Source organism: Larus michahellis, chromosome 7 (genome assembly GCF_964199755.1).
Source record: "Larus michahellis chromosome 7, bLarMic1.1, whole genome shotgun sequence".
Lineage (NCBI taxonomy): Eukaryota > Metazoa > Chordata > Aves > Charadriiformes > Laridae > Larus > Larus michahellis.
In genome coordinates, this window is record NC_133902.1 from 43,178,320 (window position 1) to 43,206,051 (window position 27,732).

At 54.3% G+C, this 27,732-nt stretch overlaps 2 protein-coding genes across 2 annotated transcripts; one reads left to right on the forward strand and one right to left on the reverse strand.

The window, feature by feature from the left end:
* Window positions 1–98: 98 nt before the first annotated feature.
* Window positions 99–4,435, forward strand: AAMP (angio associated migratory cell protein). Its single transcript, XM_074593850.1, has 11 exons — window positions 99–232; window positions 569–721; window positions 1,148–1,267; window positions 1,408–1,547; window positions 1,663–1,807; window positions 1,964–2,047; window positions 2,306–2,421; window positions 2,782–2,885; window positions 3,376–3,466; window positions 3,769–3,923; window positions 4,162–4,435. The coding sequence occupies exons 1-11, from the start codon at window positions 145–147 to the stop codon at window positions 4,235–4,237; spliced, it is 1,272 nt and encodes a 423-aa protein (XP_074449951.1). The 5' UTR covers window positions 99–144; the 3' UTR covers window positions 4,238–4,435.
* Window positions 4,436–4,878: 443 nt separating this feature from the next.
* ARPC2 (actin related protein 2/3 complex subunit 2) lies at window positions 4,879–25,783 on the reverse strand. Its single transcript, XM_074593851.1, has 10 exons — window positions 25,547–25,783; window positions 15,360–15,394; window positions 14,214–14,326; window positions 12,127–12,172; window positions 11,366–11,552; window positions 10,838–10,931; window positions 8,430–8,556; window positions 6,886–6,986; window positions 6,296–6,396; window positions 4,879–5,320 (listed from the first exon to the last, which is right to left on the reverse strand). The coding sequence occupies exons 1-10, from the start codon at window positions 25,618–25,620 to the stop codon at window positions 5,296–5,298; spliced, it is 903 nt and encodes a 300-aa protein (XP_074449952.1). The 5' UTR covers window positions 25,621–25,783; the 3' UTR covers window positions 4,879–5,295.
* Window positions 25,784–27,732: the final 1,949 nt, after the last annotated feature.

The window sequence follows — 27,732 nt, forward strand, 5'->3', positions numbered from 1 at the left end:
CGGAAGGGGGCGGGGTCTTGGTGAGGACGCGGGTTCGGATTGGCTGAGGCCGGGAGGGCGGCGGGCGGGGATTGGCCGGGGTGGGGCGACCGGCGGAAGCGGCGGCGGCGGCGGCGGCGGGGTGGGGTGCGCGGGCAGGCCGGCATGGAGCCCGCCGAGGGCCCGGGAGCGCTGGGTTTCCACGGCGACGAGGAGATCATCGAGGTGGTGGAGCTGGGCCCGCCCGGGCCGGGTGAGACGGGGCCTCCCCGCGCCGCGCACCGGGCAGGGCCTGCGGGGGCTCCGGCCTCCCGCCGGGGCAGCGGGCCCGCTCCAGCCCCGCCCCAGCGGCAGGGCCGACCGCGGGGCCCGGCCTGTTCATCCCTCCCCTCGGGGACCGCGGCCTCTCCCCGCGTCGCTCCCCGCTCCCTCGCAGCTCCTCTGCGCCGGGTCTCCCGGCCGCGGCGGCGTCGGGATGGCGCGTCCCCCCCTCCCCGCTGCGCCGTTCCCCGGGGACCCCCGAGGTCCTGCCGTGCCCGCCGCCTGCCCTGGGAGGGCCGAGCCGCATCCTGACCTTCGCCCTCTGCAGATGACCTGGCCGACGAGATGGAGGACGTGGACTTCGACGAGGAGGGGGCAGAAGAGCCCGACGCCGAGGCTTGGGAGACGGAGGACGACGAGGGGGTGGAGGACGGCATGGAGGCGCAGGACGACAGCGAGGTCACCTTCTCCCTCCACTCGGGTGAGCGGTGGGCAATGGGCAGTGGCAGCTGGGATGTCCCCCGGGACCTGCGCCCACCCTGGCTTTCCCCAGAGCACAGGGGTGCAGCAGGTCCTTGCCAGGCTGTCATCTCCTGGCTGTTCCTGGGACAGCCGTCATGACTCGGGGCTATGATGCTTTGGGCTTTGCTCATTTCTGGCTTGCACGCCGGTAGGGAAGCCCTTCGAGCCACCTGCTGTGCCAGCTCGCCCGCCCTGAGCTCGGTAGGCAGCCTGTGCTGCTCTTCCCCCATGGGAAGGATTGATTCCCACTGGTTTGGGTTGGAAGTTCAGCTCATTGACATCCTGCCCAGACCCACCGCTACGGGGGATTTGGATTCCCTGGGAATATTGGGTGGGGCGTGACCGGCATCCGAGCCACGTAGCCTCTCTTTATTCTTCTGTGAAGCTTCCGTTTTCTGCGTGAGCCTTGACCCCAAGACCAACACACTGGCAGTGACGGGTGGGGAGGACGACAAGGCCTTTGTGTGGCGCGTGAGTGACGGAGAGCTCCTGTTTGAATGCTCAGGTGAGGTGCTCGAGGCCACATCCCTTCCCGCCCGCGTCTCTCCAGACATGCTCTTCCCTAGCCGATGCTCTGCTGGAGCCAGGCTCCTGACTGTCCTCCATAGCTTGACCTGAGCAGTCTCTGTCCCCCACCATCTCTAGGACACAAGGACTCAGTCACCTGTGCTGGCTTCAGTCACGACTCTGTGTTTGTGGCCACGGGTGACATGTCTGGGCTTATCAAAGTGTGGCGGGTGGAGTCCAAGGAAGAAGTGTGGTCCTTCGAGGTGGGGGACTTGGAGGTGAGCGGTGAGACCCCTGGAGCTGTGGGGAGCTCATAGGCTGGCAGCCGGGACTCAACTGGGTGGTGGGGGACATGCCACCCCTGTGACACTGTCTGTCTCTCTCCCTGCCTAGTGGATGGAGTGGCACCCTCAAGCCCACGTCCTTCTGGCGGGCACGGCTGATGGCAACTCCTGGATGTGGAAGATCCCGAGCGGAGACTGCAAAACCTTCCAGGGCCCTGCGTGCCCGGCCACGTGTGGCAGGATCCTGCCTGACGGTGAGGCATGGCGGCTGCCCGGGGTGGGGAATGTCACTAGGTCTGTGACAGATCCCACTGCCATCATCTGCTCTCCTGCTTCTGCCAGTCTGTGCTGAGCGGGAGTGGAGGGGCCAGGGTAGCTCAAGCTCTAGCCACCGGCTTTGTCTTGCTCAGGGAAGCGAGCGGTGGTGGGGTATGAGGACGGGACCATGCGCATCTGGGACCTGAAGCAGGGAACCTCGCTGCACGTCCTGAAAGGTAGGGAAGAGGTTAATTGTCTGGGGTGCTCCCTAACAGTGGGGCTCTGGCCTCTGCCTGGGTGGAGAGCTGGTACCCTCTGAGGCCAGGGGCTGCCGGAGGGAGCCTGGCGCTGGGTTTCCCTGTCCCCACAGGTGGCCACTCCTTGCCACCGGGGTGCTCACAGAGCTGGGCAAGGTGGAGGCTGCAGGAGGGTGGGTTTTGAGGCCTCTGCAGGGAAGACACATGGAGCTCATGCCTCTCCTGTTCACCCCCCAGGCCAGGATGGCCACCAGGACCCCTTGACGTGTGTGGCCAGCAACCAGGACGGCAGTTTGATCATGACGGGCTCTGTGGACTGTCACGCCAAGCTGATCAACTCCGCCACGGGCAAGGTGGGTCCGTGTGGGCGGGGGCAGAGCCAGAAGCCCTCGGGGATGGGGGACCGGCCTCCCAACCCCCTGCCCTGGGCCAGGCGGGTGTTCCCGGGTGGTTCAGGATTCTGGCGACGACGACCCCGAGTAGCCTGTGGTGGCCACGGGCGGCCAGCAGGAGGCGCCCTTGGCCAACACGACTGCTGACTCGCAGCTGCTGGTGGGACCGGTAGCTGGGTGGTTGCGCTCGTAGGAGGAAGTTGCCCCCGCGTTTGCTCCAAAGAGCTGAGGTTTTGGGGTCGGGCCTTGGTGTCCAGGGGGTGTGGAACCTCGGTGTGACTGGGTGTCCCCTTCCCCTCCCCTCGGCCTCCCTCCACCCAGGTGGTGTGCGTGTTCAAGACGGAGAGCATGGCCCCCAAGGCCCCCGCCGGCGAGGGTGAGGAGGCTGAGTCCAACTCGGTGGAGTCGCTGGGCTTCTGCAATGTGTGAGTGTGGGGACGCGTGGCACGACAGCCCCCCTTCAGTGCCAGACCTTATGGGGGGGATGTTGGTTACTAACAGACCCATTTCCGTCCCTCATGCTCGTTCTCCTCTCACCTGTGCCCTCCCCAGTTGGCTGTGGTTATCCTGGGTCGCTTGTGTGTGACAGGAATGACGAGGGACACCAGCCGCTCAGTCCTCCCCCCAAGCCGTTAGGTCTCTAGCTAGCCTGATGGAGCACTGTTTGGCTGGGATACCCTCCAGACACAGCTGCTGGGGATCTTTCCTACCAGGATGTTGTCTTCTCCCTTGTGACCCTCGGGCCCCTTGCTGCTTCTCGCTGTCCTGTTGGTTTCCTGAACTGGGGTGTTTCATGGCTTCTGTCATTGGGGTGTCCCTCATCTTCTCAATGTGCTTTGCCTTCAACCTTGATCCTTCCCGTGCTTCCATCCCTACTTCCCCCAGGCCCACGTAATGCCTGTTCCCTCTCTACAGGATGCCGCTGGCTGCTGTGGGCTACCTGGATGGCACGCTGGCTATCTACGACCTCTCCACACAGAGCTTGAGGCATAAGTGCCAACATGAGGTACTGCCCTCTCCCCAGGCCTGGGTGGGGGGGTTGTGTGTGTCTCTGGACCCATCCATGACCTCCCTTGGAGCCCAGGGGCTTTCCTGGGGCCAGTTCCCAATTTGTGCTTCTCCCTCAGCCCCTTGGGCTTCTCCAAAGGCAGCTGCAGTCCCTGACAGGGGACGTGCCCCATACCTTGGCCCTAGGGGCTGGCTCTCCTATCTGTGGGGATGGCAGACAACGCTTGGGGGACATGTGGGGGGAGCTGGGACTGTGCTGGGCGTCCCCAGTGCTCACCTCACGGCTTCCCTGTGCCCCAGTCGGGGATCGTGCAGTTGCTGTGGGAGGAGAGCTCGGCCGTGGTGTACACCTGCAGCCTGGATGGGGCCGTGCGGCTCTGGGATGCCCGCTCGGGGAAGATGATCAGCGAGTACCGAGGGCACTCAGCCGAAATCCTCGACTTTGCCGTCAACAAGTGAGAGGGGAACCCCCCAGACCCCTTCCCTTCCCCCTCCGAAGGCTGCTGGGTGACAAGCTGTCTCTTCATCAGATGCCACTGGGAGCTTGGGTGATGGGGGGGGACAAAAGACTGGGGTCTTGCTGAGACTTGAGGTTCTCAACGGGGAGCGGAGCAAATCAGAGCTGGGCTGGGGGAGTGGGTATGGGATGCCTGAAGACCCCAGCCCCATCTCTGAGCTTTGTTTCCCCCCCAGGGACGCCTCCATTGTGGTGACGACCTCTGGTGACCACCAAGCCAAAGTGTTCTGCGTCCAGCGCCCCGATCGCTAGGAGCTGTGCTGAGGGATGGTGTCCTGGCTCTGCTGGGTGGCTCGTGTACAGAGGGATGAGGGAGATGGGTTTCACCACCCTTCTCCGGTGCGTGCTTTGTAATTTTCCAGCCTGCCCCGCTTCGCCCCCACCACCTGGGGACAAAGCCTGGGGTTTTGTATGAAAATGTCTTATAATTATATAAATTATTTCACTTAACTGGATGCCATCCACTCTGCTTGTTGGGGGGAAGAGGACCTGAGAAGCTGTGCTCCCTCCCTCCTCGGGGATCTCCCTAGCATTCTGCCATGGCCTGAGCAGTGATGGTAGATCTTTTATTCTGGTCTGTGTGGAGGCAAAGACCCCCAGCCTAGTCGTCCCTATTAGCGGGAAAGAGGGGGCGACAGTACAAGGGAGAGGTGCAGATTGCTCACAGAGGGTAGAAGAATCCTGCTTTGTGCAGTCCAGGAGTTCCATAATGCAACAGGTTACTCGCTCCTAGAGCTGGGCAGAGCACCCCCGCCTCAGCCCCCATGCCACATATCAGCACAGGTGATTGATTTGCTCCCAGATACAGTGATTAACCCCCTCGCGCCTGTGACTCCAAACACCCCCTTCAGGGCAAGGCCACAGGCACTGACAGGCCAAAGCCCCACAGCCCCTTAAGATAGAAAGATCTCCTTTATTAATGAACCCCAACAGTATTTCTTCAGATACAGGAGTTTTCAACTCAAATACTCAGAAGAAAACAAGTTAATATTGCATTATTCTCATAAGAAATACTGCAACTTATTTCCGGTAACATATTGCAAAGCGAAACAGCTTGAAAAGAAAAAAAAATTAAAAAAAGAAAAGAAATTAAGTCAATCAAACTGGAATTAAGGTTTTGTTTCTTGGAACGATCGAGTCCTCGCAAGCACAGCTCGTTTCTGCAGATTACTCCCCAAACTGTCGTACAAACAGACCCCGATTGCTTGAATTCCTTATGAGCCCACAGAGGTGCAACATTAAAAGCTACGATTATCAGGTAGCAAGTGCCCCAACCTTCATCCTCCACGGCAGCCTCAGAGACCCTGGCGTTAACGGGTTGTGAATGTCTTCCCCCTGAATGGATGCAGAGAGAGGTCAGCACAGCCCCCCAGGCACTGGCCCGGGGTGGCTACAGGGCTTTTTGTGGGACACACGCTTGCACTGAGCTCTCAAAGCCAGGCAGGTACCACTGGTTCAGAGCTTGCAGGCACTTGTAGCTGCAGAACCAGCTCACAGGGCTGTGGGGAGGGGAGGGCTTTCGAACAGGGGACAATGCTTCTGCCCTGGAGCAGAACACAAAGGGGACATGCCAGGACACGGGGAAAGAGGACATAAAGGTGCTCTGGGATCAGCAGAGGGTAAAGGACACAAGGGAAATGTGTTCATACAACTGTTCTCCTCCACCCACGTTCCTCTGGGCAGCTTTATTCACAAGAGGGAGCCAGCCAGCCAGCACAGTGGCCGGAGAGTGCTCCTGGCCCCAGCCATCTGCTGGCCAAGGGCTATGAGAAGCTGCAGACCCACTGGGCAGCACAAACCCACTCCAGCGCCTGCAACCCCCCAGGAAGGACCTGGTCACTCTCCCCTGTGACGTGGAGCTGACCCCAGAGCCCATCAACCAGCTCTAATGCAATGGGGGAAAAGTCCTATGGATGCCACCACCGTGTTGGGTGGGAGAGTGGTGACACTAGGACTTGCAGAGCCGTGCATGGGCCTTCTTTTGGAACGGACCTGCTGGCACAGGTTGTGCTACAGACCCAGCTCCTGCTAAGGACACACGAGGCAGTAAGCAAGTGTGGTGGAGGGAGCACAGGGATCCCCAGGAGGCCAACACATCCTGATCCAGTCTTTCACCTTGAGGCACCAAGGCAAGCACCTTGCTATGAAACACCCCCTTCCTCTCTCTGATGGGGTCCCAGCACATCAAGCCCTGGTCTGGACACCCCCACGGCATCCTAGTTCTCTCCAAACCGGAGCACGCCAAGCTGAGACGGAGCAAGCTTGTGGCTGGCAGGGAAACAGACAGCCAGACCCCACTTTGCTACTCACGTGATTGTTTTCATTTCTTTTTTCTCTGCATCTGGACGGGCACGATTCAGCACCTTGAGGAAATCTGATGTTTTCGCCCTCATACGCGTGTGAATATAGGCCTGCATTTCATTGGGACAGAATAGGGACATGTCAGGATCCTGTCTTCACATCTGAGATTTCAGGACACAGGGTGGGAGCTATCTTTCTGCTCCTTGTTAGGAAAGCACCTGGCTCTGCACAGCCACGGTGTTACGAGGGGAGGTCAGGAGGCAACAGTGAAAATTACCACCTGAGCCCTGGTCAAAGCCAGATTTCACTGAACAATTACCCTTATTTCTGTTCCCAGAAAAAAAAATGGATTCAAAGGGGGGAAAAAAAACCAAACCCTACTTCACTGCTAGGATGGGAAGTAAACGGGCACTGCCTGTGCCAGAGAACCGGGAGAAGGTGATGATGCATCATTTGCCACCCCTGTGTGACTGGGGAGGGCAATGCCAGATCCTAGCAAGTTCTCAGGGCAGCACCCCTGCCCTGTGGTCGTCTCCTGCAGCACCCAGGCTAGAGGGGCTGAAGCTACCGTGTATCCCCCAGCCCTGTCCCCTCGGTACCTTCGAGCACTTGATGTGATAGTGCAGGTAGTCCCGGAATGTGTGGATCAGGTTTATGGTGTTGTCTCTGGCAGCAGCGTTGGTGTGACGGGGGAACAGCACTGAAAGAAGAGGGCGACACAAACCGTTAGTACCCCCCCACCCCGAGGCTACCAAAGGGCTTCGGGTTCCTCCAGTGCTGGAGGCTTCAGGGCGCACTGCTCTAAACACCTACTTTGCCCTCTACAGAGAGCCCTTTACTGTGACACATAACAAGATTAAGCAGCACTTGTGATTTTAAACACAGGGTTTAGCAGCACTTTTCCATATTGCCCGCAGCAGCCTGGACACAGCTGTGCACTCCAGAGGATGCACGTTAAGGCCAAGTGCCCAGAGGTGATGGAACAGTAGCAAACTGCATGACGCTACTTCAGTGCTTGTGAGAAGCAAAACAGAGGAGAAAGGTGGGAGTCAGATGATGGCAAGGCTGCTCAACTGATTTCAAGATTCAGTCTGCCCTTGCATCTCGAAATCAGCGGTAGATCCCTGCCGACAGCTTACTGGCCCTGTGACAGAGCCAGGCTTGGTTACTGCAGGGGTTTGGTGGCTTGCTCTTTCCACAGGCTGGTGCTGTGCTAAGCATCCCAAGATCCATGAAAGAGCTTTTTGTCTGAGTGATGATCTCACCTGGGACTGTCAGATCAGATAACAGGGAAATTGCATCTCGACAAGAATGAAGTTTTGCTTGCAGTCCCAGACCTGCCATTAGACAGCCCTCCCATAGCTGAGGAGCTGCCCTAACCACAGGGAACCATTCCCGGCATGGGAGGAGGGCAGTGCTAACTTCACCTTCCCCTGCAATGTCTGTGCTCTACCTCTGAGCTCTGAACTGCAGGAATGCCAGCCTGAGAGAAACCCTAAGGGCAGATCCAAACATGACCCCCAATTTCTCAGGAAGAGACCTTTCCCTTTGAACAGGGCAGGGTTTGGACTCCTCAGCTCAGCCATCAGCATTGCTGCCCAGGAGGAAGTGGTGACTCTGCTGGCCACTACCTCTGCAGTCAGGGGAAAATGGCTTATCAGAGATGGAAGTGTTTGGCCCAGAGCGAAGAGAGACAGAGAAGCAGAACTCGCTGCCCCGCTCCTGCCCTTTGATTGCCCCTACTGCTCAAACACTACACAGGTGTCTGCAGCTGGACAAGCTACAAATACACTCACAGGAAACCTCCCACAAGAAACCTTCAGTTTCCACAATACCACAGCAAAATCGCCCTTCCCTTGCTCCCAAATGCTGACCTTATTTTATAAGACATTAAATGTCTCACTGTCCACTTCCATGCTTTCTTGCCCAGAGCAGAGCTGAGGTGGCCTGATACAGCAAAGGGACACGCCGGACATGAGGGATTGAAGGGGGCAGACAATGGACAATGTGACTCCAGAGTCCCTTCAGCCCCCAGTGACGCACTTGAATACTCAGGGAAGATGAATTCCTTTTAGTTTTTCATGTAGCAGTAGGAATCTCTCTCCTCCCTGAATGTCCCCAGGCTGCAGAGCTGCCTGCTTACCAAAGGTGATGTAGCCAATATTGTCGCCGACGGCTGCGTCTGTGTCTTTCAGCTCCAAGGGCGGCTCCCTGTGGCTGAAGAGCACCTGTGGGGCTGTGTGACTGGCCCGGCGACCCTCCTTGAACTCCTGAACAAGACAAAGTGAAGGTGAGACCCACTGTGACACTTCAGGAAAGAAAATGGGGTGTCCCCACCCCCACAGGGCAACTGAGCAGGAGATTTCCCACCTTTCCCTGCATGGGCGAAATCCATCAGGCCAAACTTCTAGAAAACAGTCCTTTTTCCCAGCAAAACCACACCAAAATGCACAGCTGTCCCAAGTTTACATGTGCCCCTCAGCTGGGGTGGCTTTCAGTGTCACAATTCCTGCCACAGGTGTTTTGTGGAAGTGACACCTCTGAGCAAGTACATGAGACAGCACAGCTCCTGCCAGAAAGTCAACACCATCAACCCTTCCAGTAAAAGCAGGCAGCACCCACCACTCCAGAGGAAGGGAAATTCTCCAAAAAGGCTGCAAGGTCTCCACTGCACCCAGCATAAAGGTTCTGCCATTTGAGAACGCATCTCCCACCAGGAGTCTTTGCCGAGGCATTAAGAGGCATCTAGAGGGTTTGAAGCTTGTGTGAAGCCTGCTCCTCCTAACACCTCTACATCTTGAAACAATACCTCCAGGCAGGGAGATTCCTTCTGCCAGGCAACCTCTCTGACAGCAGCACAACCCCCACCTCATATTAAATGAACTGGCTCCACATTTCAGGAGTTACAGGACTGTCCCTACGCGGGGCTGGCAAAGTCCAGACACCATTCCTCTGCCTCGCTGACCCCCAGCCCAACCTACACATCAGCAGCCACCCTCGGCCTCTCCTCCCTTCTGAGCACAGCTCACGCTAGGAAGAGCAGGAGCATCCGTGCCCCTTTTAGAGAACTGAGGAGCTCACTGGAGTTTCCTTAATAAAATGCTTAGCTTGCACTTCCACTTGCTTATGCCAGAGGGTGAAATGGTTCAAACAGCTTCACTGGTAGTTAATGGTCAAATTTTCTCCACGAGAGCCCAGATGAGCAGCCACCATGCCCGACCGGCCTGCGTTATGCAAGAGCAATAGCTGGGGGGAAGGAGCCATCGTGACTCACAGTGGAAATTCTTGTGGCTGGGCAGGAGCAGGGTTTGCTGTTGTAAAAACCAAGAACTCGGGACGTGGAGACTCTGGGACAGCTGCTGCCTTGAAGCTCTGCCATCTCCCCAGGAGCCTCACAAACCCTGTTTTGTTCATCTCACGCCTCCCTCCCCATTTTAAAAGCTGAATTCCAGGCTGTGGGATATGCTGGTGGGGATGCCCTGCCTGTAGCTAAAGAACACAGTGAGCAGAGCTGCGAGATAAGACTCCCATCACCACACACCCTGTTCTAATGACCCCAAAGACAGGTAAACTGGTATCCAGCAAACCAGATCAGTAACTTGCTGTCAGCAGAATGGCCTGGCACCCCTGAACAGATGGGCTAAAGCTCCTCTAGCCCTGGAACACCCTGCAGGGCCCAGCTCCACGGCTGTACCTGCGCAGGAGGCTCCCCAGGTTCTTCAGCAGCCACAAGGTGAGCGAGATGGGCCAGCAACACAGATGAACACACACACCAGCATGCACTGAGCCTTCCCCAGCTGTAAGCAAACGTCTCAGTCTCCACAGGCTGCACACAGTCGCTAACAGACACACGAAGTGTTTAGTATGGGCCTCTGAATGCTTCCCAGCTAAGTGGCAGTTGCAAAGGGTAGCTGAGTCCAGAAGTACTTGGCATTATGATGGTTGACTCAAGCCCACGAACTAAGCAAATTCATAGCTTTGAAAAGCTCAAATTTGAGAGCCCATAACAGCATGTGAGAGCAGCCACACTGAGCTGCTGAGTCTCTCTACAGCATTTGAGCAATAGCAGGAACAAACTTCGAGGTGAAGACAACTCTCAGCACCATCAGGCATGGCACAACATCGCCTCACCCCTCTTCTCCCTCTGCAGCCCCCCACCACGCTCAGCTCCTCAGCTGGCTGGTGATCTCTACACTACAACTTGTCACACTACAGGGCCTCAAGGTGGACACTGAAGTATTCACCGTGGTGCTCCTCATCTGTAACACATAGTATGCTTGATTGTCCATACAAGCATCCATTGTCCATACAAGCAAGACCATTGATAATAAAGATGCCAACGCAGGAGCCTGGATTAGAAAATACACCACCTACGCCTGTTAACGTGGTTCTTCCATCCCAGTGCAGCCTGTAGCCTTACAAAGCTTTACGTGCATTAAACTTCACTTGAGCTCACTTCAGCCTAACATCTGCTTGTTTGGCAATGCTGCTTCAAGCAAGAAGGCGTGTGAATTGAAGACCAGCCCCTTTCCCTGCAGTCATTTTCCATACCTGCATAAACACCTTTCCGATCACCACATCATCGTCATCCTTAAATACCGTGCTGAACACAACCGTGACGCGATCCTTTTTTGCTTCGACATACCTGCAGGTGGGTGAGAGAGGAGAACCCAGCTGTGAACAGGAGCTAAGAGTTACAACTGGATGAGGAAGCAACCATGTGACAAGGTCAAGTAGATTCAACAACCATTCACAGGCCTGTCTGCTGAAAATTTCCCCTCTCTCAAGACAGTATTTACAGGGAGCAAAACATTTCTGTTGGGAACGGCCAGTTCCTCTCCTGCATGCAGCCACAAGTGCTGCTACTGACAGAGACTCTTGTGTAACATCCCTGCAGCCCGAGGGATGAGCATTACCCTCAATGGATACTTCTAACAGCCTAGGACAGGCCTTTATTACCCTGCCAAAGCACAGGGCAGTAGGATTTCCTGACTTTCCACCACAACCTACAGCTGTGAGCAAGAGCAGAGCACACTGACAGCTGTCCGACTCCCCGTGCTGCTTAGTTTGAGCACTTACATTGTCTCATCGTCCCTGTAGTGGATGACAGCTCTTTTTTCTCCTTCTTTGCCCTCTTCCTGGAATTTGAAATACTTCTCAAAGACCGAGGCAAAGCAGTTGCGCTTCAACATGCCGGCTTGGTGCACGATAGCATCCTTGTCTGCAGGAAGGTTCTCCAGGTCGTAGAGCAAAGAGACATTGTAACCTGGGGAAGGACAGCCACTAACCTTAATAATCTATGCACGGCCTTAACAAAGCCAGAGAAATCTTCTGGAAAGAGACACGTACAGTTCCACCTTTGCCTTAAGCCCTCCCAGAAATCCCAGGAGTGAGTGCTTCCCACTCCAAGCATCGCCAGAAGCCATGCCTGAACTCGGCACGTGGCCATGGCAACGCTCCTGGGGCTCCTTCCTGAGCTCCCAGACACACGTGCTGGCTGAGCTGCTCCCAAGTTTTCGCAGCAAGTAGGAAGAGATGCTGTCACAGGTAACCATGGTTTTCCTGTGTCTCACAAAGCGTCTTTGAGAAGAACAAAGACCCCAACTGTGAGGAACAGAGGCTTCGTGGAGGAGGGCTGCGTCAAGAATTACAGCTTGTGCTGCAAGCTCCTTCAGCCCTGATGTACCTGAGCCACCTTTTAAATTGCCATTCATTGTACAGAGAGCCCCAGATATCAAGCTCTTGAAGCGCAGCCTTCATTTGAGATTTCTGAGGTGACTTAAGCAATTTTGGAATTGTATTCACACACACACACAGAGTAAATGTTATCACAGGGTTACCTGATTCAGGATTTACCAAGTAGTTTCCATAGACTTTCTTCAATACCTAGGGAAGAAATGAAACATTAAGGGCACAAGCTATCAGAGCTGCTTCCTCCTGCACACGTTTGGTCTTCATTTAGGAACATCAAATTACAGCATCTGCCTCCCCTAGTTAAGTAAACTTGGACAAATATTAAGTCATTGGCTTCTAGTATTATTGGCTGCTCCTGCTCTAGGCAGAGCTCCCTGAACCCCACTGTCAGGGTATGCACTGCAGGACAGGACTCAAAATTGGAACTTTTTAAAGTTCTTGGTAGTCTTGAACTTGTGCGGGGAAGAAAATCCCTTCCATACACCTCAGGCCTTCAAAGGACAACTGTCAGCAGCGTTTGACACAACAGATCTGAGGGCTACGACCCTTCTTCCCATTCAAAGGCAGATGCAAAGCGTGCCCTGTCCCCCTCCTTGCGGCAAGGCAAGTGCAGCGCAAGGGTCAGGCACAGCGTGGCCAGGCGATTGCCCACTCTGTCTCAGCCTATCGCATGGGACAGATGGTGATGGAGAGGAAACTGCCAGGCAGCTTGGATGCCTCTCAGAAGCACAGACGCCTACAGCACAGCAAAAACCTTTCTTCAAACATAATCACTGCTGAATTTTACATCAATGGGAATTTTCAGCTGAGCCATAGCTCTGTGTCAATGAGGGGGCCGGGAACAGGAGGTATTTCACAGAGAAGAACGCAACAACGCTGTGGCAGAACCGGCCCTCCTGGGATGACACCCACTACCACGCAGAGAGGATGTACGGTCTCTCCACATGCCAAAACCTCCTCTCAGCAGGGAGCCTGCGTGCAGCAGCCCAGGGAGATGCTCTGTCTTAGCAGGAACCCCACTTTGCGCTCCTCACTGCAGGGTTTCACCAAAGACGGAGCAGAAACAAGCTCCATCATCTCCAGGGAAGCACAGAAAGCAACAGTTTGCTAACTGGAAATTTAAAATGTAATTTCTATTTAGTCAGCACTCCCAAGGCAGTCCTGCAAAGATCCCATTTTCCTTTAAAAGCTTGGGAAGTTGCCTTCCACCACAACTGCAGTGGCTGCTGGTGCAGAATGGTGTCAGCCACTTGCCCACCACAGCGGTTCTCTTGGGATCACACACCATACCAATTCTCACTAAACACGCTGGGAGGGATTGACCATTGGGGCTGTTTGTCTCTCTTGTTTGCCAGCGGCAGTACCTTCAGTAGCAGGCAATGCCGCCCCTAGGAAGCTCTGCATACAGGAACCAGGAAAGCAGGACACTCAGCCACATTTACTCTGACTTTAGTAGATCTTGCAGCAACTTGCAGGAATTCACTTTGGGTTCAAATCGTCTGTTTCTTGTCAGACCCACAATAAACTCGTGGAGCACTTTCCTTGTTTTCCTCCACAGAGAGACACTCTGAGGCAAAAGCCTGCTGAAGAGCCTTGGGTGAACCCCATTTGCTACCATGCGGAGATTTGAAAACTGACTCAGGAACTGAGTCACACTTCCTGCCTCGCCGCCCAACCACAGCTCAGAGAGGCTCCTTCTTTCTACCATAAATGGCCCTCTGCAGCCCCGGCCCATTCAACAGGAACTGAACCTGCTACTTCACATAGCAGCAGCAAAAAAGGAACCAGACAGTCTGCAGATCAAGGTCTGCAGACACAGCAGGAGCCCATCACTCGCTCTCAAGAGTGGTTAGAGTCAGAAGAGTAGTGCCATGGGACTCTGGATTTGTCTTGGCACCTTCCTTCACTCGTTAGCTCAGCACATCGATCAGGGAAAATATTTCTACATGGTCAGGCCTCGCACTCATTTTGACTTTCAAAACTAGTGATGCCTTTCTCCTTTCAGGCTGTAGGTTCATAAAAGACGACTTCATAAGAGAGTGTGAACACACTTTGCCCTTGTCTTACAGCAAAGTGGGACTCCTGGTTGGCACAGGGCTGCTCCTTTGACCAGCGTGAGATCAGAGTACAGATACTTCTTGAGGCGTTAGACGTTAGATTCATCAACATCCCGTGGACATTGCACATGCTAAGACAGTATTCGTAGGTTCAAGGTCCAAAGATGCTCACTCACCTCATCAGCACCGTGTTCCTGGAGTTCCTTGTAGAATTTCAGAGAAATACTGACCATCACTTTTGTCTTGTCTCCATTGGGGTTTGAAATATGGTAAAGGACTCCATCAAAGTCTATGAAGCAAGTGTGAGAAACATGAGGGAACCAGGTCCTATTTCTGAGGAAGGTTTTCCATGCATATTCTAGGAACTGCATAAAGTGACACCGTTCCCCCTGTTCCAGCCCTCACACATACATCAAGAAAGAAACCCCTAATTAAGGAAAGTGGTAACGTCATGTAGGGAGACCTGTTATCATTCAAAGGGCTGAAACAGTTTTGACATCTGTCCATCACAGAAAGCTTTAGTCTAGTGTCATTTAGCATCCCCGGCAAATCTGCTTGTGCTCAATGCACGAGGATACACACACGCAGAGACGGGAGCCTTCTGGATGGCCAGCACAGAAAGTGACTGACATGCCCACCAGGCCAGAGCTCCAGCCTGGAGGAGAAAACATCTCTGCCAGCAAAGGCAGCTCAGCTGCTGCCTGCTGAGACAGCTTCCACTTCACTGCAGAACGGGCAGGGAGGGCAGAAGGCAGGGAAAGGCAACCCTCCAGCTACCTAGCAAGCTCCACTTCCCTGCGGAGCTCTGCAGCTTACATAGACTCTTGATAACAGAAGCAAAAAATAAATTAAAATAAAAATCAGTTGCTGAATGAACACTTGAACTTCCTTGGCACTTCTCATCCTGGAGAGCAAACTTCAGGCAATGAATTCATCTTGCCTGTCACCCTGAGCCAGCTTTCTAACAACCGAAACCAGATGGTGCTAAAGACATAATAACAAGTATCATCAAGGGCAGGACTGGAGAACAGGCGAGGTAAAAGAGTTATGTAGCACACACGCGCCAAACAAAGCGATGCCACCACTGAACTCACCACTGTGGGGAAAGGCCCAGAGACAGCAGGCACACAGAGAAAAGAGCGTGGCAGCCAACAAAGCCCCAGCCCTGGGGATGGTGCAGGGTGCCCCCACTGGCTGCCCCAGAGTGTCTCTCCTCTCCCCGCAGCGGTGCTGTGTGAATTTGGGCACACTGGGCGTAACCGTGGGCAGACCATTCAAGCCAGCCCTTTTTTCAGAGAAGTCAAAAGAGCTGTGGAGCTTACCTGCAAATGTTACTTCTACTGCCTCTGGTTTATTTCTAAAAGGCAAAGAAAACAAAGGAGGTAAATGAGAACTCAAACAGCAGCCTCCAAGCTGTGAAGGAAAGGGGATTCATTTCTAATGCCTTATTTCTCACAAGTAGCTCTATCTAAAAACCCTTCTAACTCCAGCTCTTCAACTGGCAGGTAACCTTCGACAAGAAATCTCGGACGTCTCCCCATTCCTATAAGCATCAGTTTTACCCCAGATGATATAAAATAGGCCTCAAAGCTGTCACAGATTGTTATTATTTGTGGTTTATTATTAGATTTTGAGAGCGCAGATTTCCAGTTAGAAATGTCTGAAAAAGCTACTTGCCACTAAGGAGTTTGTTTTAACAAGTGCATTCTCCGAACAGAACTGCTACAATACAGGTTTGGGGACAGAGGCTGTTCTACAAGTTCCTATGATACCAGTTCATGGAAGGGACTTAGAGGCCAAGCAATCCTTCCTGACTTGGTGCCCCCTTCACCATCGGCAGCAGCTCTGCAAACACATTGATATTAAAGAATATCAGAGAAGACCCCTTCTCCAAGTTCAGAACTAGGAGCAAGTCACAGAAGGAAACTTTCCAGATGTGTATTTCATCCTGAGCCCCTGCATCCCTTCTGAAACACCCAACACTAACGCCAACTACTTCTGCAGGAAAAGCTGTAGATCTGGGTTTGCCCTAACGCTGCCCAGCGTGCTCCTTGGGATTCCTGATCAGCAACAAGAGCACCTTGCAATCCAACGGCACATCACTTTTTACACCATGGGTATGAAGATTTAATTGCATCTTAACAAACCCTTTCTGCCAGTTTGCCCGTGATCTATAGAAGAGTAGTATCCCACAAAAGACTTAACTGCTTCTGAAAAGTGATTTTGTTGGGACTGGCACTACATAATTGCTTTGGCAGCTCTGAGGGAACCGGTATTAATAGGTCATTCTCCAACAGGGAGCAATGCAAAGGTACCTCCACCACTGAGAGCAGCGGTGGAAAATGAGACCAGGATAAAAATGCCAGTCTGCTACTGCTCTTTCACAGTGTACCTCTGTTTATTTTTCAGAAGCGGCTGGTATTAAACAGAGTACAGGCTAATGATGCTACCAACAGAAATCTAGCCTCTAAAACAGTTCATTCACACCCATCTGAACCAATGTACTGAAATAACTCCCCAAACCAAAGCCAGTGTGTCGAGTCAGCCTTGTGATCTCAACTATGCTGCCGCTGCCCAGAGACCAGCACCAACCTTTTTGCTGAAACTTTCAAGCACGTGTCTGCTGCTGGATACCGGCTATACCTTGGTACATACAGTAAGAAAGGTGGGGGAAGTGATGACTCAATTTCTGCTTTTCCTAACCGTATTCTGGAAAGGTTTTAATGATTTTTCCCCATCAGAAATTATGTTCTTCCATCAACTTCTCTACAGACAGCCTCATTCCTGGAAGCCAGGAATGACCACAGTGTGCTAAAACTCAAGACAGGCAATGCAGGGAGACCAAGGCACTGACTGAACAGCACTGATCCCAGACCACACACCCAGTCAACAACATTTTACTTGGGCAGAAAGGGAGGAATTAACCCCCAGCCAGAGATCATAAGTGGAAACGATGAGACATTGCTGCTTCTTGAAAGTTATTAGCTGTGAAAAGCAACAGCCCTTTTTTGTCAGGAGGCTGGAGAGCCTCCGTCTTTAGCGCTGCATCACTGAAGATAAAAACCACACACTTGAAAGAAGAGGTGCGAGTGTACCCAAGGCAGGCCCTTTAGTTTATAAGCTATGCCAGCTATCTGCAACCTCTCGCGCTCTCATCTTCCCCTCTAGTCGGGACTGAGATGGAGGCTCACAGGGTATCCCTGGCTGCGTATTCAAACCTGGCTCTTGGAAAGGGGGGCAATTCACCAAGCCACATCCAAGCCACTTCTGCTCACTGAGGACTGCTCAGAGCACAGATGAAAGAAAATCCCGCTGATCCCACTCGGTCAGTTGATGCAGACGCATTCTTCTTTTAGAGCACCACACTCAGATTTGGGAATCAGCTTGGATGGCAGTATAAATTTTTATAAAAAAAGAAACCTATGTAGGAAGCTTTAAAGATAGCGCAGTCAGGCACATGAGAGCTAGGAATATTAAAGACGATGCATCCTTAAACCTCTATTCCGTCTTCTCAGAGTTACAGCGTTCAAACCCCATATTCCCCATGCGCATGGAGCTGACACCTCCTGGAGCCCTGTCTCCCAGCAGAGCCTCCGGACACAGCACCTCCCTCCGAGCAACACAGGGAAGAAACTGACAGCCAGCGAGCACTGGAGTGGTTTTGCCGAGGAAGGACAATGATCCCCTGCTCGCTTGCCCAGTATCCCAGGGGATGGCAGCAAGATCACTCGTTGCGTTATTTAGGAAGCCATGCGAGACCACGTACCCAAAGTCAGTTAATGGCTCTGCACGAGCCTTTGTTCTGCACACAAAAGCTTACGGCTGACACGGCCCCATTTCTGAACATTTCATCGCGCAGGCATGATGTCTTAGAGAAGTTATTTTAACGCCGATTTCCCAAGTGGCTCTGTTCTTGTACTTGGGGATGGCGAGAAGGGGAGATATTTAAGGGAAAAGCAGGTAACTGGGCAGAACTTTGGGTGCTGAATATTCAACTGCTTCCCAGCGCACAGCCTCAGTGAAGCGAGAGCTCACGTGAGCCGCATACAGAGCTTCTCGCAGACACCCTGGCCCCATCATCTACTGCAGGGTGGTTTTTCTGCCTCGCCTGGCATACACCTGAGCAACCCAGGCCTGGCCCTGCCCAGGGGAGGACATCAGAAGCATGGCTGGGAGGGAAGCATGCTCTCTTAGCCCTTAACAGTTCAGCAGCGTTACAACCCCTAAGTTTAAAGTGCTTCTATTTATTTCTCTGTCTCACCTCACCAAATCTATCCTGGCTACTTAAAACCTTTCTACAACAGAAAAACCACCCCTTTTGCTACCCGAATTGTTATTCCTCCATCAAGAAGTCCAGAGACAGAAGGGAGAGGAGCTCTCACCTCCAGCCTCCTGTGGCTTCTGGACACCGCAGGTCACACACACGCAATCACTTCCCCTCCACCTCCCCTCAACCCCATCTTCCGCCAACAGAAATAGCAGCGGGGACATGTCGAACACCCTGCGGAGCCCCAGCAATGTCCTCGCCATGTTTAGTCCTCCCAGCCCGCCCTGCTCTCGTGCAGGCGAAGGCTTCACGCAGGGGATGCACAATGGGCCTGGGACTGGGGCTGTGCTGCTGTGGGGTGGGTACCAGTTACCATCCAGTTACTGGTGGGATCCCGAAGAGCTCTCCCTGGTCCAGCATGCCCCAGTGCCCCCTGCCCCTGAGATGAGACCCATCCACACCATGGTGAGAATCATCAGTTTAGCAGCTCGGCGCAGAGTGACTGTAAATCCCAGCCATCCTTTTTCAAGTTTTACTTTGAAGTGGTGCTCTAGGCAGCTGTGAACTCATTTGGGGTTCACTTCCAGCCCTGATTCAAGTCTCGGAGAACCAGACTAAAGCCTGGCTACGCTCAGAGGATTTCAGACAGTACAGACCATCCGCTCCTGAGGCGGAGAGCTGCTGTGACCCCCTGCAAGCTCCTTACCACCCCAACACTATACCTAAACCATAGCCTCCCCCAGCAACCTTCCCTGTTTGCCTCTGCCTGGAACGGACAATAAAACCAGCTCACACTGGGAATAACTGAGATGGCCCCCCCTTTGCACTAAACACCAAATACAGACCAGCCCTTTCTGCAAAACCCTGCCTGAACTGATGCTAAAATGGCAGCTGTTCCAGGCAGTGGTCCATTTTCTGATAACACTTATCAGGTTTGAAGTCAAATCCACACCAAATCCCATCTGCCCTCTGGTTGTAACAATAAAAGGCCCTGACAGGTTTTACGTCTTCTCGCCCGCATTCCTCCTATTCATCTCCAAATGGCTCCTACGCTCCCTCTATCTAATGCAGAGCCAGCTCCAAATCAGATTTTTCACCCCAGTGGAATATCCACGAAGAGCCACAGCACCCGTGGAGACGCCATCGAGCACTTAAGGGCAATAGCAAATCTTTTTTTCTGACAGCATTTCCTCAATTTTGACTCGGACAACTTCCAAACTTCCCCACTTCATTCTCAGGCCACAGAGGCTCTTAGCCATATGTTACAACAAATTTAAGAACAGAAGAATGAAGACTGTAATTATACTGAGCTCTCATCTTCTGTATTAAACAGATCTACATGCAAACTTGGTCGACAACCATACTGAAGCATCTCCCACATCACATTTAAGGCTGTACCTAATAAAGGAGGATGGCAATTATTTTAAAACCTGCAGGCATGCAGATATTCTAATCTCTTGCCCCAGAGGAGGGGGAGAAGGGGGGGAAAGAAAGGGGGTATTTCAAAGCTTAAAGCTCTGTGCAGAGCTTTCAGATCACTGGAGTCGACACACAGTTTGGAGAGAGTGAGCCAGATTCAGTGACAGACTGCAGGCTCTCGCTACAGAAAGGTCACCCCAATAAAAAAAATTATAAGCAATGTCTAAAATTATCTGAACAGTTCCTCCACTCCCGGGCCCTGCTCAGCTAACAAAAGCTAGTCTGCGTAAGCTGCGGGAGTGTATGAAATCAAAGAGCTCCCGTAGCTCTGACAGCACACCCACCATGAACTGGAGAAGGAGTACTCCGTTGGGGCAATGCTGAGCAGTGTATGGCAGCCCCCACGCATGCTGGCCCTCCCCTCTTTGTTAAACAACCCCTCTGTGCCCAGGCTTCTCCCTTGCTGTGAGCCCAGCAGCCTGGAAAAGGCTGGCTGTTAGCAAGGTGTTGGGATTCCCGGCAGACAAAGCATGGGCTGGTCCCACAGCACGCAGGTCCTCTTCCAGCCAGGTCTTCACCCTGTGCGTCTCAGTTCCAGCTGTGGGCAGGTAGCCCACAGCTCCCTCCTGGAGTGATCCAGCGCTGCAGCAGGTCTCTGGAGAGCCTCATTTTGCACACACCGTTCACTGCATTTCTTTAAGTACAGCAACTAATACACTCTTTTGTCTGGTGTCAAGCACCAGTGGCTGCAGGGAAAACTGTTCTCAGAGGATAATAGGGAGCAGGCCCCTCTCAGGAACCTGAGATGAAAACTGAGGCTGGAGCAATGACAAAACAACCTACTAAAGCCTAACACTTTGCGGATCCAGGATGCTTTTCCCTCCTGTTCCCCATGCTACTGCTTGAAAGCAGAGCACTGCCTAGTTCCAGACAGAGATGGTTCATGATCCACCATTAATGCAAAGTCACCTTCCCCGGTGGCTGAAAGCAGATGTGCTATGGCAGCCCAGGAGCTACACTCAAACACCTACAAGCACGCTCAATCAATGTGGGCAGACAGCCAAGGTTTACAGTGCTGCCCGTGCCACGCTGAACCCAAGGGTACCGCTTTCTGCCAGCGGCATCGCCCGAGCGCTCCACAGAGTCAAGCAGATTGAGTTTCAGCAGGCGAGGTTGTGCCGGGGGAGATGTGCGGCTCCAGGCTGGGCTGGTGAGGACAGTGAGCCAGCACCTGCTACTGCTGCTGAAGGAGGGAGATCTGATCCCTGCTCCTCAGCTGCACCATGGCGAGCAGCCTTCGTATGATGAATGGGATGAGGAAACTCATCTGGGCTAAAAATACCCAGTTTTGCCTGTTTTAATTTTAACCTAGGTCGCTTCCCCAATCCTGTTTCCCCTGAAGCCACAAAAATGCCTGTGTCAGCAAGAAGGAAGGGGTGCCAGAGGAGCAATCTCTGTTTTTGGTGGGGCCACTGAGCTCCCCTGAAGCGCCAGAGCCACAGATCGTTGCAGTCACTCCTGCAGGGAGTTTCTCAGCAGGGCCCGACAGGACCTGAAGCTCCTCTACCTTCCCTGTGTGCCAGAGAGCCTCCAGATGCTCCTCGGTCTCCCCACGATGAACTCACATCGCATGTCACATCACAAAGTTCACGTTACCCAGTTTCACCCAGCGCTCAACCTCCCGTCTGAAGCGCTCAGCTCTACAGCTGCCAAGCACCAAAGTCACCGCAAATGGGAAATACCATAAAGCACTGGGTACAGCTTCAGCCCAAGTCTCCAACCAGCTCACAGGAACCGCTCTACATCGGGGAAGTTCAAGCTTCAGCTGTTTTCCTTTGTGGCTAATAGTCATGAAGCCCTGCAGATTTGTACCTAACTAAAGGCTGTAAAGAAACCGACAATTTAATTTGAGATTCTCTTCCCTCCGCCCCCAACCAAGGGAAAAGGCATGCTGTTCCCCAGCTATGCGAATTTGTTTTCTTTTGCACAGCAGGTAAATACTAAGTAACAATTTGAGATAGATGATTAATTTACCGGCGATTTAGGGTAAGCTATGTATGACTGGAAAACGAAACCCCATGCCCTGTGACACTTTCACTAGGGTCAGTTAAATTAGAGCAGGACAAAACTGGACAGAAAAGCTGTTTTTGGAGGCTGTTCCTCCCTGTGTGTTAAAGAGAACGAGCATTCATTAGACACAGAAGACAATCATCAAAATGTTTTACACAAATTGTTTGCTGGTTTTTTTTCTGTCTGTGTGGTTAGCAAAGGGAAGCAATGACGAGGAAAAAAAAAAAAATCTTCCAACTGGTAGAACTCATCCCCCCACATCACGTTTCTGTCAGAAATGGGAAAACACGAGTGTGACTCCAGCTTCTAGGCAATTTCTCAAGTCAAAACGAATTAGCCAAAAGCTTCTGGAACAGCTTATCCTCTCGACACCTACAAAAGCCCAGGAGGTGTCTCATTCCAACACACTTGTTTCCAGGTACTGACCAGGTACTCCCCCAATGCAGCAATTTGACGCCTGAAAGTTTCAGCAGCAAATTCCTAACTCAACCTATTTCAAGATTCTGATTCTGGTAGCTTTAGGCCTTTATTTTAAAAATGTGGTTGGTTTAAGGAAATGTATTTAAAACAAGAAATTACAATGTTAAATAAAGGAAAAAAAAAACAGATGCACTGAAGTCCATTACCTGTCAGCACCTTGATCTAAACACCACCATTCAATGGTGGCTGTCAAAGGAGGTGAGATTTCCATGGGTTTTGCCCACAAAAAAACCCCAAACTAAATTTGGAATTACCCTATTTGTAGGCAGATGCTGCCGAGACCCAAGGGCCTTGTCAAGGGAGGACTCTTAAGATAGGGCTCAGGCCCTGCCTTGAGTGCTGATCTCTGCAGCCTGCCAAGGCATCTTCCACACTGGGAACTCCAGAGACAGCTGACGGACCTCCACGCAGAGCGAATTTTGACACATAACATACAACACTAATGTTATGAGCAGTTGCTAGCTCTGACTTCTAAATATGACCTAGTTCTATGTGATACAGGGAAATACAACGTGTCTCTCACCTGATGGCCCCAGAAAGCTCTGCAGGAAGCCTGTTAAATCATGGCCACGGTGTGGGAAGCAGAGGGGAGTGACACAGCCCACGTCACAGAACAGGTCTCTGGCGAAGGATTTGGAAACAAACCCCGCCCTGCTCGACTCCCAGGCTGGCGCTGAAGCCACCAGGCACACCTGGCTCTGAGACAAGCATTATTGACAAATCCGTGCATTGCATCTGCCTTACTCCTGGTTTAGAGCAAATAACTCAAAACCAACTCTGTCCGAGTGTCCAGACTCACTCCTCTCCCAGTCACTGAATCCCTCAATGCTTGACCTTGCCCTGACTGTCCAGTGTCTGTCCCCAAGACATGCCTTGGGAAAACCATCACCAGAATAATGAAATACAGCAAATACCCTCCTGTTTCCAGGCTCAGCTCAATGGGAATGACCCTGGAATTGTGGCCAGAGGGAAAAGAAATTTCACATGAATAAATACTGCATAACACCCATTCCCTAAAAGATTTGAAACCAAGAGAAAAAAAAAAATACACCTCCTTGTACAACTCAGACCTTTGTCTCCGCCCTGTGCTTGCCTGGACAGGAGGGCCCCAGCACAAGCACAGACTAAAAGCAGAAGTAGAGTAACTTCCTCTCCTCCAGCAACACGCTCAAGGCACAAAACTTATCTAGAAATGACATCTAAAGAAAAGAACATGCTGCAGATGAGTTAAGAGGCAGAAGCAGAGCACTATCAGCCGCACTACAAATCGATCCAGGAACAATCGGTACACCAGGCAAGCATGCTGACGCACAAGCAAGGTGGCTTTGCCGTAGAGCGAAATGGAAACTTCGGGGGCCTGCAGGCTGGTGCAGAGTGAGCAACCCCAGCTCTGGTCGCACAGAGTTAGGGTTTCAAGGTGTGTTTAAACCTGCAGACTGCCACTTCCACATTTACGCAAACACAGGGATGCATGTGCATTCTTCTCTCTCCAGCAGGAAAAGTGCATCGGTAAGGACTTGTGATGAACGAGCATTTTTGACACAAGCTATCAACCTCTGTACACGTAATATTTTCTAATGGATGCAGCTGCAATACCATAGTGGTCACCTGGGAGCTCTCTCTTCCCAGTGTGGTGCCCATGCTCTGGGGAAACCTGTTGCGTTAAACGATCAGGCTCAAGAAGAATAAAAAGCCTGCGAGCAGCTCAGCTACCCTGCAAGGCTGTACAGCCTGTCGGTTATTTTATGAAAAAAAAAACCAAACCACAAACCAAAAAACAAACAAACAAACAAAAAACAAAAAAAATTGAGCAAGAAGTCAACAGAGAGGGGAAAGCAGAGGAAATGGCCTCTGTCAAAGTTCTGAACGCAAAAGGCTGACAGCTTCGAAAGCCACTGGAGGAAAAGGTGACATAGAAAAAGGCACCTGCCTGGGGAGTCCCTTCCCAGAGCAGCCTGGGCCCTGCTCTTTGAAGCGCCAGGGCAGGCTCCACCTCAGAGATAACACCCCTGCTTTGCTTCTCAAGGCTTTGTCTCTGTACAAAGGTGCAGTGCAGACAGCACAGGGAGCCTACAGGTAGCTCAGCTGCAGATAAGGACGTTTATACAAAGGGACTCTCTTCTGAGCTAAACTGTGCTCAGATAAGCACCTTTACAGCCCTGATACAACACTCACATTAAAATAATCACTGGCTCCCCAGGGACTGAGCTGTCCCAGCCAGAGATGCAGGTGCAAACCAGCCCCCAACCCACCCCCCGAGGCCAGGACACCCACCAGCCTGGCACCAGGGGCCATGGCAGACCTGTGGGCCTGCATCCCTCCTGCTTGGCAAAGTAAAGAGGGGCAGGCTGGAATCTGCTCTCCACCCCCAAAGCAAAAGGCTGAGGCCACGGCTCCCCCCACATGCTTCCTGTTCCTGGGCTCCCCCCCAACATTCTGTACCAGCGCTGGCACCACGCTTGGCCCGTTCTGTTGAAAGCTGCTTTACCCAAAACAAACATCCCTGCAAATTCAACTTTCCCCCCTTCCCAGTTCCCACCTTGCCCAGGCCCTCTCCTCCAGCTTGTCTCCCACAGCCCGCCTCAACGCCGCAATCCCCAATACCCTCCCCACCTCTCTCCTCCTCCCATGGCTCTCCACACTGCACTAACCTCCCCCACATTCTGCTTGTCCAACTTTGCCTCCTCATCCCCCAGCCCTTCACTATGCCCAACCTCTGACCAACTGCCCCGCTCCCAGCCCAATTACCCTCTCCCAGCCCACCCTCCTCCAGCACCAACCCCAGCCCCCCTCACCCCGCGGGCCCCCATCCTGCCCCAGCTCTGCCCCCCCTGCTCCCCAGGCCCCCATCCTACCTTAGTGCCACCCCGTCATCATTCTCCATGCCCCCATCACTCCCCAGGCCATCATCCTACCTCAGTGCCAGCCCCCCCACTCTCCAGGCTCCCATCGCTCCCCAGGCCCCTATCCTACTTCAGTGCCACTCCCCCATCATTCTCCATGACCCCATCACTCCCCAGGCCGCCATCCTTCCTCAGTGCCACCCCCCATCACTCCCCAGGCCCCCATCCTGCCTTGTCACCACTCCCACCACCCCCCCGCGCCCAGCCCAGCCCCATCATCCCCCGGGCCCCTATCCTACACCGGCGGTCCCCGCCCCTCCCTCAGCCCGCGGCCCGGGCCCCACCGCCCCTGCCAGGCCCAGCCCGGCTCCGCCGCCCCCGCCCCAGTCAGGCCCGTCCCGGCGCCTCCCCCCCAACCCCAGTCCTTTACCCGGCGGCCGCGCCCTCGAACTTGAGCGTGAGGGTCTCCTCGATGATGCGGTTGTTGACCTCGAGCAGGATCATGTCGGTGGCGGGGAGGGGAGGGGCTCTCAGGGCGCCGAGGCCGGAGGGAGCCGAGCCCGCTGCGCGCACCGGGGACCCGCCCGAGCCTGCGCCGCCGCTTCCGCTCTCGCGCCCGCGCGTCACTTCCGGCCCCCCCTCCCCGACAACCTCCGGCGGCAGCGGCGGAGGCGCGCCCGCCCCGCCCTCCGCGCTGACGTCACTTGATGCCCCGCCCAGCGGCCGGGGGCGGAGGGGAGGGGGGTACACCGGGGGTACCCCAAATTGGGGGGGGCGGCACGGGCAGACGGGTGCCCCCGGGGCTGGGGGGTGCTGCGGGGTGTGGGGGTCCCCCCAGGTGGGGGGCGCCAGGTGAGGGAGCCATGGGGTACGCCTGGGGTAAGGGGGGGTCGCCAAAAGTGTGGAGGTGAAGGGGTCGCCAAAAGTGTGGGGTGCCCCCCCGGGATATGGGAAGCGCCTGGGGTAAGGGGGGGGGGTCCCCAAAAATGTGTGGGGTCCTTGATAGTGTGGGTGTGCCCCTCCGGATACGGGGTTGCCCCTCCGGATATGGGGTGCACCTGGGATAAGGGGGTCCCCAAAAGTGTGGGGCACCCCCAGGGATATGTGGTGTGCCTGGGGTAAGGGGGGGGTGTCCCCAAAAGTGTGTGGGGTCCTTAAAAGTGTGGGTGTGCCCCCCGGATATGGGATGCACCTGGGACAAGGGGGGTCTCCGAAGGGGTGGGGTGCCCCCGAGATATGGGGTGCACCTGGGGTAAAGGGGGGGGTCCAAAATTGTGGAGGGGTCCCCAAAAGTGTGGGGTGCCCCTAGGGATATGGCATGCACCTGGGGTAGGGAGGGGGTCCCAAAAAGTGTGGGGGGTCCTCAAAAGTGTGGGGTGCCCCCCCGAGATATGGGGTGCACCTGGGGTAAAAGGGGGGGGGGCAAAAGTGTGGCGGGGTCCCCAAAAGTGTGGGGAGTCCCCAGGGGATATGGGGTGCTCCTGGTGTATGGGGGTCCCGCAAAATATGGGACACCCCCCGGGATATAGGGGTACCCCAGGCAAATGTGGGTGTGCCCCAGAGTACGGGGGTCTGCACAAGAATGGGGTGCTCCAGGGATATGGGGGTGCCCACAGGGAAAAGGGGTGGCCCGTGGGCTGCGTGATCCCAGGGTTACGGGACCCCAAAAACATGGGGGGCCCCCATGGACCAGGGGAGACCCAGGGTGATGGGAGGATGCCCCAAAGGGATGGGGGGCCCCCCAAAAGCGTGAGAGTGCCCCAGGGAATGGGGACACCCTAGGGGGGCTGTGAGGTTGGCCTGGAGCTAGGGGTGGTGTGCCCAAAACTTTGGGGGTGCCCTAGAAGAGCATGGGTGTGTCCTGAGGGAATAGGAGCGTCCTCGGGTCTGTGGTGACATCCCAGGGGTATGATGGTGCCCTACAACTCTACGGGTGCCCCCAGGGAAGAGAGGTGCCCCAAAAGTGTGGGGTACCCCTAAAACTGACAGGCACCCCAAAACTGTGGGCATGGAGGTGCCCCAAGGGTTTAGGAGTGCCCCAGAGGGACGGGGGTGCCCGGGGGGTGTCCTTGGGTGCAGGTGTTCCCCAAATGCAATAGGGGTGCTCAGGGGAGCAGGGGTGCCCCAAGGCTATGGGAGTGCTGTGGGTGTCCCTTGAGCCTGGGGGGACATGACTTGGCTCAGCATGGCACAGCCAGGGCAGGAGGGACAGGGGGCTCTGCTCTAGGGGGGTCCCCTGCAGCACCCCCCAATGGGGAGCAAGCCAGCTCTGTAGTGCCCCTGTGTCCCCCAAAGCCCCGGTGCCAACCCCCACTCTATCAATGGGGAAACTGAGGCACGGAGCCCTGCCCTGCCTTTGCCCAGCGGGCTGCCTGCCAAACCCCCACCATGGCCCCGGGGGGCCTCCGTTCTCCCGGGGTGGGGGGTGGGCACAGCACTCGGGGGGGCCTCCAAGGGGAGCCCCACATCCACTGGGGGCCAGGGGACAAAGAGGGGACCCCTGGTTGGAGCCCCCCAGGGTGCATCATTGCAGAGGGGGTGATATCCCTTGGGTGTGCCCCGGTGTCATCTGCTGCTGGGTGGCCCTCCTGGGATGGGAGGGTGGCAGGGGGCTGC